Below are 12379 nucleotides of genomic sequence, written 5' to 3'. Positions count from 1 at the left end.
GCCTTTATCTAGAAGTAAGTTTCCATCATCTTGAGTTTCCAAACTGCTTTTTTGTGGATGTGAGCTACTCTCATCTCGAAGTAATATACCTTCATCTTGATGTTACAAACTGCTTTCATGCAGACGTGAGCTAACCTCCTTTCCAAGTAAAATTCCTTCATCTGAGTGCTGTGAACTGCTTCCATCTTTATTTGGATTAAAGAGGAGATATTTCAGGAAGGATCCCTGCTGTTTTGCTTGATCCTTTTCCTTCTCAGACTTTCGTTTACAATACTCAGCTCCTGAGAGTTTTCTTTTCCCTCTTTCTGCCATGGGGCATTTGAATATTGTTATGTACTGTGCTCCCAACTGCAAGCATTATAGCATTAAGGATGGCTGACACACCACATGGTTGGCGATTTGAACCACATTGCAGCCATCTCAACACAACTTTTTACTGCTTAAAGGATCAGTGATTAGTAACATACATTCGCTTACCTATTAAAACACTTAGTTACAGTGTTTACATGGAAACAAAATGACCTTTTTCGATGTTATAACCCGACACCGGTTGTTTGGAAAGTAATCCCCTTCCTCACAGTTATCTGCTTGGAGTGTGACGTCATCACTTTTCTAATCTATTAAGTGTTAACGCTGTTACTTTCTTTCATGGACCTTATTTATTACATGTGAACCAGTTATAACAAAGCAAAGTTCATAATTATACAGCCCAATAATAACGCTAAGGTTTAATAACGCTTGAAGATACTCACATTTTGGATTTATAATGCTGAAAGACTTTATTCTTTATTCTTTTCCACAGTATTCGATCGATTCTTAACCATCTACCTGCGGCATGTGTTAAAATGACCATTTGACATGTATCAACTCACGATATCTACATGAATTTCCGGCTATGCAACTGTGACATTGCACTCTGTATGATTTTATGAAAATATGCTAATGTCACTGGAAAATGCTTCATGCAAAAGGTCTCTTGTAAGGTATCATTACAAAGCTGTGATCATCCTATTTGTATAAATGTACCACTCTTGTATCTGAAATTAGAAATATGAAATATAACTCTGAGGGCCATTAATGGTGGTTTGGAGTCCTGATGACTCCCATTAACCAGGTCAATTTACTGCAGATGGTTCTGTTTTACCTGTATACGTGTGTGCTGGCAAGTAGGTAATGAAGTCTTATAGTGACATGTGATCATGTCACCTAAAATGGAATCCATCTTTAACCTGGTGCTTTTCCATTGAGAAGGGGCGGGGTGGGGATGACCCAGAGGGACAAAGGATTCCCACCTTATGCAAAAGATATATAAGTGAGTGGAACAGAGAAAAGGGAGAGCCATCATGATAGTTACCACCTGAGCTGGAACAACGGTTGTACCAGCAGAAAGGATTGTGGCCAGATTAGGAAGAGTGAAAGAGACTTATTGAAACATCTTTCAGGGTGAGATTTTATCTATAATCAGTTGTATTACTGTATTAGGCTTAGATTTCCATGTTTTATTTTATTTTGCTTGGTAATTCACTTTGTTCCATCTGTTACTACTTGGAATCACCTAAATCCTACTTTCTGTATTTAAGAAAATCACTTTTTACTTATTAATTAACCCAGAGTATGTATTAATACCCGGCAGGGGCAAACAGCTGTGCATATCTCTCGATCAGTGTTATAGAGGACGAACAATTCATGTGTTTACCCTGCATAAGCTTTATATAGGGTAAAACGGATTTATTTGGGTTTTATTGGGAGTTGCGCATCTGAGGCCTGGTCTACACTGGGGGGATAGGGGGGGTCGAACTAAGGTACGCAACTTCAGCTACGCGAATAGTGTAGCTGAAGTCGAACTACCTTAGTTCGAGTTACTTACCCATCCTGACGGCGTGGGATCGAAGTCCGCGGCTCCCCCGTCGACTCCGCCACCGCCATTCGCGGTGGTGGAGTTCCAGAGTCGACGGGAGCACGTTCGGAGTTCGATATATCGCGTCTAGATGAGATGCGATATATCGAACTCCGAGAAGTCGATTGCTACCCGCCGACTCCGGCGGGTAGTATGGACGTACCCTAAGTGTTAAAGGCAGGAACACTTCTTAAATCCATAGATGGATTGTTATGTGGTATGGGATTCAATTTCTCGACAACAAACTCAGCTAAAAACCTTCATTCTTAGCCTCCAGGCCTAGATTTGTACCTTACTACACATACAATTGATAGATGTTAAAAACAAAACCCACCCCAGAACTGTATTGACTTTCATCTTAATCAGGAGAATTGTGCAAATACAGGCAGGGAAGAGAACAGCACTAGGAAGAAAGCCCTGTTGGAAAATCATAAATTAATATTTCTATCCCTTTGTAAAGAAAAAATATTGTTAATTTCCTCATTCATCTGTCTACAGTTTGATTTTAACAGAGCACTGCAGAAGTTTGCCAAGCTGTGTGTATTAATATATGTGACTAATGCCATTACAACTCACAGGTATTTCCTTGATGGTTCAGGATGAGGGAATCCTTCAAGCCATTTTTGGAGCCACAAGAACTTTCCTATTTTCACATTTTTTTCTCTACCTGCCATCCTAAAGACTTTGGATTCCTAGGACCAGATCCTGTAAGATATTTAGGCGCCTAACTCCCATTTAAATCTATGGGAGCTGTTGGTTGCTCTCACCAGAGATGTAGGAGGTTGTGGCTGTCCCTCCCTGTCAGGCTCAGAGGGAGCGCAGGCCCCCTTGCTTCTGCGTTTCTGGAAAGACGGGCTCAAAGAGGGATTAGCAGTCTCCACTGTCCTGGTCATCTAGGCAGGGGGCAGGCAGCAAGAAGTCCAGGGCTCAGGCCCTCACACAGAGTGGCGCAGCCATCAGTCATGGGGCTCTGGCCCTTTGGGCAGTGTGGAGCAACCAACAATCTAGGGGCTCTGACCCTCTAGGGAGAGCAGAGCAGCCAGCAGTCTCGGAGCTCTGGCCCTCTGGGCAGGGAGGAGCAGGAAGCAGTCTAGCACCTGACATTCTGGCTCAGAGAGACAGCCGACAAATGCAGGCCTCTTGGCCGAAGGTGGGGAGGCTGTCACCCCAGGGGTAGGGTTGGCAGCAGGCGATGGGGGATCTGGGCCACCCTACTCCACCAGGTCCCAATTGCACTAAACCTGGGCCACCCTACTCCACCAGGTCCCAACCCAAGGCCCTAACAGTGGCAGAGGGTTCCACCACGTGGTCAGTGGGGATCCCACCACAACATGCTGACCAGAATTCTGGCAACACAGTGGAGAGCTAACTCTGCCAGCTGGTATCAGTCTCCAAGGGAGCATCTGCTAGCTGGGTTTGCAGGAGTGCTGGGAGTCCTTCTCCTCTCCCCCTGACCTCGTGGATGATTCATGTGCTTCAATACCTTGTTAAACTGGGACCAGCGTCATGTGGCCAGTGTAAGATATCCAGTGTTGCTAACTATTCATTGCTTTGCTTTTAAGGGCTTGGGTTGTTGTAAATGATGTGATGAGTGACATCAGCGTATTTGAGTAAGAACCTAAACAGAATTTTTAAACCCAAATTCGTGGTTTTGGAATGTAATTATATATAACAGATTACAATTCCGCACCATGTGTTTACAAACTATGATAGTTGAGATAAAATATTTAGGACTCCCTAATGATGCACTTCTCTCATACTCTTTATTTCATAGTGCTAGGCCCAGCTCTTCAAAGGTATTGGGGCTCCTAACTTCCATTGATTTCAGTGGGCCCCAGTTCATAATCTCAAATTCAGTTTCTCTTCTACATTAACCAATAATCACAAAAACTATGTGCAAAGTAAGTAATTTTATTGATTGTAATAAATGTAAGCTTGCAAGCAAGATGACGTATTACTATAATTAGCAGAACAAAATAGTAGCAGGATTTCACAGGAAAAACAGATTTGACTTATCTTGATGTGTATATATAATATAGAGCTGATAAAAGATCCACAGACTTACCAGCAAGGAGTAAAATATTTGCATTTCACCAGTCAATTGCACTAAACCTCTCTCGAGTTTTTTTGAACATGATTAATTGTAAAAGGGAAACAAGTGGAGGGAACATTTTGCTCTATGCAAATCCCTGCTAATTTGCAAGGGAACCAAGCTGGCATAAATAAACCCCAACACTTTACAGCTGGCAACCTCTGATCCACTGGGAGACATCTGTTCCTTTGCAGTGATTTCTCCATGCCACCCTGGGTGAGTTAAAAATCATGTTAATTGATTATGGCAAACTCATAAATTAGCAAAAAAGCTCCCAAGAAAAATACCAACTGCTTTAAATGTATGCACATGGTTAATATTTGTGCAGACAGCAAAAATAATATAACAAGTAGTTTGCCACTGGCTCAATTCTGCTACAGCACCTGCCTACTCTGCATGGGCCAGCTGGATCCTGCATCCTGGATCATGCCTGAATCAATCTCGAGTCTACCAACATTTCCTAAAATATTGCCATAATGATTTTCAAAAGGCCCACTTACCAGCTGCTAGTCCTGCCACAGAGGACTGGTGTATTTGCAGAACTACTGCTCATTGCCTTTTAGCTACAGCTTCTGGAGAAAGTTGATTTAAGTTCTATCCCCAGTGTCGTATGCAGGATCAAGTGGCCCTGGTGTGTAGCATAGACATAATCTTGAACTCCTTGATGGTTCTGGATTTGTCACATTGGTGTTTGAATTCCTGGGAACCTCAGATGTTCATCAAATACATTCCTCTAAGTAGAAGAGTGTGTGCGCTTGTAATACCTTAGAGATTAACAAATTTATTTGGGCATAAGCTTTTGTGGGCTAAAGCTTATGCCCAAATAAATCTGTTAGTCTCTAAGGTGCCATAAGGACACCTTGTTGTTTTTGTTGATACACACTAACCCGGCTACCACTCTGAAACCTGTGCTTGTAATGTTCTGGACAAGAGCCCCGCTGAACCTGGGCAGGAAGGAGTTAATTGTCCTGTGGACAGCAGCTGAAGCCAGTTCCATTTCACCCGGACTGTTGTTTAGAGCAGATGGGAAAAGTCTCCCATTCACAGCGACACTGCCCTATCCTGAATTGAATCAAAACCGATAAACTATGTCATAAGCCCTAGAGGTTTTTCCAGTCCAAGTGGTAGGAGTTTTTGGACGAGGAAGATCTGAGTGTTATCTCCACTGCTGCTCTAAAGGTCCAGATGACCTTGATCATAGCTACAACTGAGAATCCTGAATGTCCATAAATGTATTGTGGTGAGAACTCTTAGTTTACAAGTTCTGAGTTCAAATATGTTAGTAAATAAGCACGAATATATTATCAACCTTCTTATTGCTTCTATACAAGCTTGTTTATCCAAAAGAAGATTGTAGTCTCTCTCTTTTAACTAGCCTCCCCCTAAGTATACATGCAAGTATGTCACTGTTAGTTGTTATAAGAGTTTTAAACGTACCATGCACCCATGCCATTGGGATCGCGAACAACTCTCTTTGCACAATTTACACTCGCTGTAATGTCATCTGTCAGTAACGCTAAAGAAATACAGTGGTAACAGGAGGGAGAAGAAAAATCAACATTTTACCCTTCATTTTTTTCAATCAGTCACCCTAAATTGATATTGAAATTAGATTTTATTGATTGTTATTATTTACTAATCAAGTTGATTTCAGCAGCATCTAAAGTCCAACCAAGAATGGGGCCCAGTGGTGTTAGGCACAGTACAAGCATAGAATACCAGATGTCCTTGCTCTGAAGAGTTTACAATCTGAATGGAAAGACAGACCCAGGGTGGGGGAAAGGGATATAACACACGAGCAGAGTGAACAATGTGATGGTGTCAAGCATCATGTTATTTCACAACTGGGTCCTAGCTTTAGAATGCTGTCAGTCTGTGAGCTAGTTATACCATAGCCAGCTACTGCAAGGTGTCTTGTACCTTCCTCTGAAGCATGTGGTACTCGCCAGTGCAACTGGAGACATTGTATTAAACTACAGGACCACTGGTCTGATCCATATGGCAACTGCTATGTTCCTCTCTTTGTAGTTTCTGTCTAGTTCTACTTTAATTTGGCTTTCTTTGCTGTGTTTTATATATAAAACCCCTCACTTAATGTTGTAGTTATGTTCCTGAAAAATGTGACTGTAAGTGAAACGATGTTAAGCGAATCCAATTTCCCCATAAGAATGAATGTAAATGGGGGGGTTAGGATCCAGGGAAATTTTTTTTTGCCATACAGTACATTGGAGTACTATAGTTGGGAGGTGCACAGCCCACTGGCACTGGAGACAAGGAGGGAGGCAAGGAGGCTGAAGGTGCTGTAGGCTAGGAGAAGCACGTTGAGCAGCAGCAGCGGCAGCTTCCCCTACTCTGCAAGCGCAAGGGGCGGGGGGCTCAAACCTTCCCCCAAACCCTCACCCTTAACCCACTTCTTCTTCCCCCTGACCCTTTACTCTGCAAGCCACATCCTCACTCCTCCCCCTCCCTCCCCTGCCTCCTGCCCGCGGCAATCAGCTGGCTTGCAGTGTTCAGGAGGGAGGACACGGCGCACAGGCTCCCCCTCCCTCCCCTGCCTCCTGAACACCACAAGCCAGCTGACTGCCATGGGCAGGAGGCAAGGGAGGGAGGGGGGAAGTGTGCTGCATCCTCGCTCCTCCCCTCTCCCTCCTGCCCACAGCAATCAGCTGCTTGTGACGTTCAGGGGGCAGGAGGGGTGGGGAGAGGAGCGAGGACTGGGCACGGAGGCTCCCCCTCCCTCCCCTGCCTCCTGCCCACAGCAATCAGCTGATTTGCAGCGTTCGGGAGGCAGGGGAGGGAGGAGGAGCCTGCACACCAAGTCCTCGCTCCTCCCCCCGAAATGCTGCAAGCCAGCTGATTGCTGCAGGCAGGAAGTGCGGGAAGGAAGGGAAAGGTGCTGATCTGTGGGGTCTGCTGGCAAGTGGGAGGCGCTGGGAGGGCATAGGGGAGCTGATGGGGGGCTGCCAGCTATGGACAAAGCAGGCAGCCAAACGATGTTATAGCGAAGCATTGCACAACTTTAAATGGAGCATGTTCTGCAATTGAGCAGGGACGTAAGATCAAAACAACATTAAGCAAGAGGATGTTAAGTGGGGAGTTACTGTAATGATCTTATTTCAAAGCAAATTTTGTTCTAGTACTATAAAGGGATATCACACCATCTGCTTCAATATCACACCCTTGTCTGAACATTTCAAACCAAATATTACTACAAGTAGCACCTAAGAGCCACTAGAAATTCAAAGAAATGAAGAAAAATATTGTTTGGTATTTTTCCATCTTCTTTACTGGGTGCCCTTGACAGCTCTTTGGGTGAAATATGTCTTAGCACAGGACATAGGGTCTTACCTAACTTTCTCCAAAAGGGTGGTTTTACTCTTTGTGAATAGCTATTTTGCTGGTTTTCTGTATAGTCAGACAGATAGTTCCCTATGTTGATTGTGTGAGTGTCACACAGCAACAGAGGAGACTAGTCCAAAAAAATACAATAATATAAAAAGTAGTGATTGTAAAAGTTTGAAAAATGGCAGGGGGTGGGTGAAGGGAAATTGCAGCACTTGAAATTACTTTAAATTCTTCCTTAAAGTGGATTAGATTTCAAGTTGATTGTGTCTCTTTAAATTATAAACATTAAAATGTGTATTTTTAAAACCAAGCAAGATCAGGAACCAGCATTTGTGCTGGCATTCCACATAGCAGTGAATTTCATCCTCTAAGAACAAAGTTAAGTGTCCTGAAATCAACATAAGTGGTAAGTACTAAATGCGTCTCCAAAAGGGAATTGCTTTTATTAAAGAAACCTAAAAAAGAAAGTCTGAAAAAAGGAACACTATTCCTTTTGGAAAAATCCTTTGGGAACCCCCTTTTGTAGCACACATACATCCCCACACATTGAAACCCCACCCTTCTGTCTGTAGAATAAGGGGTTGGTTTTTTTTATATAGGGCTACTAGGAACAAAACCTGCCTTCAGTTCTAACTTTGCAACGCCATAGGCTCACACTGGTGTAAAAGGGCAGAATTGCCCGCTCATAGTGTTACCTGTGGGAACATTATATTGCACCTACCACGACACTGGATTCGACATGCGTTCTTGGCTCCTGGAGTCTTGCCATCATTGCACCACCAGTGGCTGTTGATTTGTAAAATCCCATAGTCAGTGCTGCGATCACCGGGATTGTAGTTCGTGGCACGTGTGTTAAAGCTGCTCTCGTGTTTTGCTGTGCACACCCCTGTGAAGGTTCCATTAAAAAAAATAACCAGACACAGATTGATGAATTTTCTCTGCTGATAAAAACTCCTCGTAGGTTGATATTTTATGGATCTAAATGCCCCTGTATCACCTGTTTGTAGATGATGCAAATGACTATTTAATACAAGGTATACATAGGCAGTTTTGCTTCCTGTTAATAAGAACATAAGAATGGCCATACTTAATCAGACCAAAGGTCCATCTAGCCCAGTATCCTGTCTTCCGACATTGGCCAATGCCAGTTGCCCCAGTGAGAATGAACAGAACAGGTAATCATCAAGTGATTCAATGTTGCCCATTCCCAACTTCTTACCCCTTTTTCCAGATCATTTATGAATGTTGACTAGGACTGGTCTCAGTACAGACCGCTGGGGGACACCATATTTACCTCTCTCCAGTCTCAAAACTAACCATTTTTTCCTACCCTTTGTTTCCTATCTTTTAACTAGACCTCTTATCTCATGACTGCTTACTTTGCTTAAGAGGATCCCCCTTGTCCTCATCCTTGTTGACTCCCTCAAAGAATTCTAGTAGATTGGTGAGGCATGATTTCCCTTTACAAAAAACATGTTGACTTTTCCCCCAACAAATTATGTTCATCTATGTGTCTGAAAATTTTGTTCTTCACTATAGTTTCAACCAGTTTGCTTGGTACTGAAGTCAGGCTTACTGGCTTGTAATTGCTGGGATCACCTCTGTGATTTAAAAAATGGCCTCACATTAGCTATCCTCTAGTCATTTGGTACAGAAGCTGATTTAAATGATAGGTTACAGACTACAGTTAGCAGTTCTGCAATTTCACATATGAGTTCCTTCAGAACTCTTGGATGAATACCATCTGGTCCTGGCGACTTATTACTGTTTAGTTCATCAATTTGTTCCAAAACCTCCTCTAATGACACCTCAATCTGGGACAGTTCCTCAGATTTGTCACCGATGCAAAGAATTTATTTAGTTTCTTCACAATGGCCTTACTGTTCTTGAGTGCTCCTTTAGCATCTCGGTCGTCCACTGGCCCCACTGGTTGTTTAGGAGGCTTCCTGCTTCTGATGTACTTAAAAAAAATGTTTTGCTATTACTTTTTGAGTCTTCGGCTAGCTGTTCTTCAAATTCTTCTTTGTCCTTCCTAATTGTATTTTTACACTTCATTTGCCAGAGTTCCTTTCTATTTTCCTCACTAGGATTTAACTTCCACTTTTTAAAGGATGCAATTTTGCCTCCACTGCTTCTTTTACTTTGTTGCTTAGCCACAGTGGCACTTCTTTGATTCTCTTACTATGTTTTTTTAATTTGGGATATACATTAAAACAAGCCTCTATGATGGTATCTTTAAAAAGTTTCCATGCAGCTTGCAGGAATTTCACTTTTGGATTTCACCTTTTAATGTCTGTTTAACTAATGTCCTCATTTTTGTGTAGTTCCCCCTTTTTGAAATTAAATGCTACAGTGTTGGGCTGCTGCAGGGATGGTACATTTAATTATATTATGATCACTATTACCAAGCAGTCCAGCTATATTCACCTCTTGGACCAGATCCTCTGCTCCACCTAGGACTAAATCAAGAATTGCCTCTCCTCCGGTGGGTTCCAGGACTAGCTGCTCCAATAAGCAGTCATTCAAGGTGTCAAGAAACTTTATCTCTGCAACCCGTCCTGAAGGGACATGTACTCAGTCAATATGGGAATAGTTGAAATCCCCCATTATTAATCAGTTTTTTATTTTAATAGTCTCTCTATTCTCCCTGAGCATTTCACAGTCACTAATATATCCCTACTGCTATTCTTATTATTAGAGCCTGGAATTACTATCCATAGAGATTCTATGGTACAGTTTGGTTCATTTAAGATTTTTATTTCATTTGATTCTATGCTTTCTTTCACATATAGTGCCACTACCCTACCAGCCTGACCAATTCTGTCCTTCTGATGTATTTTGTATCCTCATTCCACTCCATTCTGATCAGAGTCACAAGCCCTATTAAATATGAATAGTAAGAAAAAACATTCTACATGTAAAACTTTTGCTTGTCATATGAACACCACATGGGGCTTATATCTCTGAAGGAAATACCAGTGTTTTGGGATAGGGAAGCCAGCTTTCTAATTTCTGAAAACCGGAGTCCTAAGACCCCACCCCACCCCTGCCCTGCTCTGCCTCTTCCCCCAAAAGCCCTGACCCCCACTCATTCCTCTCTCCTCTTCCCCCTATGGCTCACTGCTCTCCCCGGTCTCTGTCTCTGGATTGTCTCATCCTTCCTCCCTCACCAGCTGGGCTCTCTCTGCTCTGGGTTTGGGACAGGAGCTGCCATCAGACTTGGAGCCTGCTGCCTGCCTATCTGCGGATAGGAGGCGACCCTGGTTGAGCAGGGGCTGGCACAGATTGATCACCCTGCATCTCCCTCCCACCTGTCACAGTAACCAGAGTTTGGTCTCCAGTCAGTACATCTGAATGGACACTGCCGGACCTTCCAGTTGAAAACTGGAACCTGTCAACTTATCCCCTTTCCCTCTCCACCCCCTGAACCTCCAAGGAAACAGACTTACAGTGTCCCAGGCTGTAGCCCCGATATCCATCCAGCCCAAGCCTTTTCATTACTCTTGCCAGCTCACACCTTTCGTAGATCTTCCCATGAGCAACCATGGGCAGGAGGAAAAGCCCCAGGATTAGCAAAGCCTTCATGCTTGCAGTGTAGCAAACTCAGGCTTCTACCACTGAGACTAGAGATGATGTGTGCCTGCTGATAGTGGGAAGGAACAACTGGGAAAAGCTCAAGTCACACCTTCCCAGAAGACAGCAGCCCTTCCCTGTAGCTCCCAGCTGTTCCTCCTGCCACTCCTGGCAATTAAAGCAACAGCCCCTCCCTGCAGCTCCCAGCTTTGAAGTCAAGTATCAGAGGGGTAGCCGTGTTAGTCTGGTTCTGTAAAAGCAGCAAAGAATCCTGTGGCACCTTATAGACTAACAGACAGTTTTGCAGCATGAGCTTTCGTGGGTGAATACCCACTTCTTCGGATGCAAGTGGTGGAAATTTCCTTGGGCAGGTATATATAAGCAAGCAAGAAGCAAGCTAGAGATAACGAGGTTAGATCAATCAGGGAGGATGAGGCCCTGTTCTAGCAGTTGAAGTGTGAAAACCAAGGGAGGAGAAACTGGTTTTGTAGCTGGCAAGCCATTCACAGTCTTTGTTTAGTCCTGAGCTGATGGTGTCAAATTTGCAGATGAACTGGAGCTCAGCAGTTTCTCTTTGAAGTCTGGTCCTAAAGTTTTTTTGCTGTAGGATGGCCACCTTAAGATCTGCTATTGTGTGGCCAGGGAGGTTGAAGTGTTCTCCTACAGGTTTTTGTATATTGCCATTCCTAATGTCTGATTTGTGTCCATTTATCCTTTTCCTTAGAGACTGTCCAGTTTGGCCGATGTACATAGCAGAGGGGCATTGCTGGCATATGATGGCATATATTACATTGGTGGAAGTGCAGGTGAATGAACCGGTGATGTTATGGCTGATCTGGTTTGGTCCTTGATGGTGTTGCTGGTGTAGATATGTGGGCAGAGTTGGCATCGAGGTTTGTTGCATGGATTGGTTCCTGAGCTAGAGTTACTATGGTGCGGTGTGCAGTTGCTGGTGAGAATATGCTTCAGGTTGGCAGGTTGTCTGTGGGCGAGGACTCGTCTGCCACCCAAGGCCTGTGAAAGTGTGGGATCATTGTCCAGGATGGGTTGTAGATCCCTGATGATGCGTTGTAGGGGTTTTAGCTGGGGACTGTATGTTATGGCCAATGGAGTCCTGTTGGTTTCTTTCTTGGGTTTGTCTTCCAGTAGGAGGCTTCTGGGTACATACTACTGTTGAAGTATAAACTACAAATACTTTGATAGGTGGGTTAAAAAGTTGTCCAGTTCACTGTGGCATCTGTAAATTCTTCTACGTCTTTAGAGATGCAGTGTGCCCTAATGGACAGAGCACTGGACTGGGATGCAGCAGATCTACATTCTAGTCCAAGTTTTGCCATTGGGCTGCAGGGTGACCTTGGACAAGTTACTTCACCCCTGCCTCAGTTTCCCCATATGCAGAAAGAGAATAGTGATACCTCTCTTGTGACCTATATGCATTCTATGACTGGTAGGTATTATTATTCTGATCAAGT

The 12379-nt window shown here is 43.6% G+C and overlaps 1 protein-coding gene across 1 annotated transcript; it reads right to left on the bottom strand.

The window, feature by feature from the left end:
- Positions 1-3788: 3788 nt before the first annotated feature.
- On the bottom strand, positions 3789-11038 carry LOC123343524 (lysozyme C-like). Its single transcript, XM_044978612.1, has 4 exons — positions 10784-11038; positions 8056-8220; positions 5427-5505; positions 3789-4201 (listed from the first exon to the last, which is right to left on the bottom strand). The coding sequence occupies exons 1-4, from the start codon at positions 10917-10919 to the stop codon at positions 4135-4137; spliced, it is 447 nt and encodes a 148-aa protein (XP_044834547.1). The 5' UTR covers positions 10920-11038; the 3' UTR covers positions 3789-4134.
- Between the last annotated feature and the right edge of the window lie 1341 nt (positions 11039-12379).

This window comes from Mauremys mutica, chromosome 1, assembly GCF_020497125.1.
Source record: "Mauremys mutica isolate MM-2020 ecotype Southern chromosome 1, ASM2049712v1, whole genome shotgun sequence".
NCBI classification, from domain to species: Eukaryota; Metazoa; Chordata; order Testudines; family Geoemydidae; genus Mauremys; species Mauremys mutica.
This window is presented reverse-complemented; position numbering and strand designations above follow the sequence as displayed.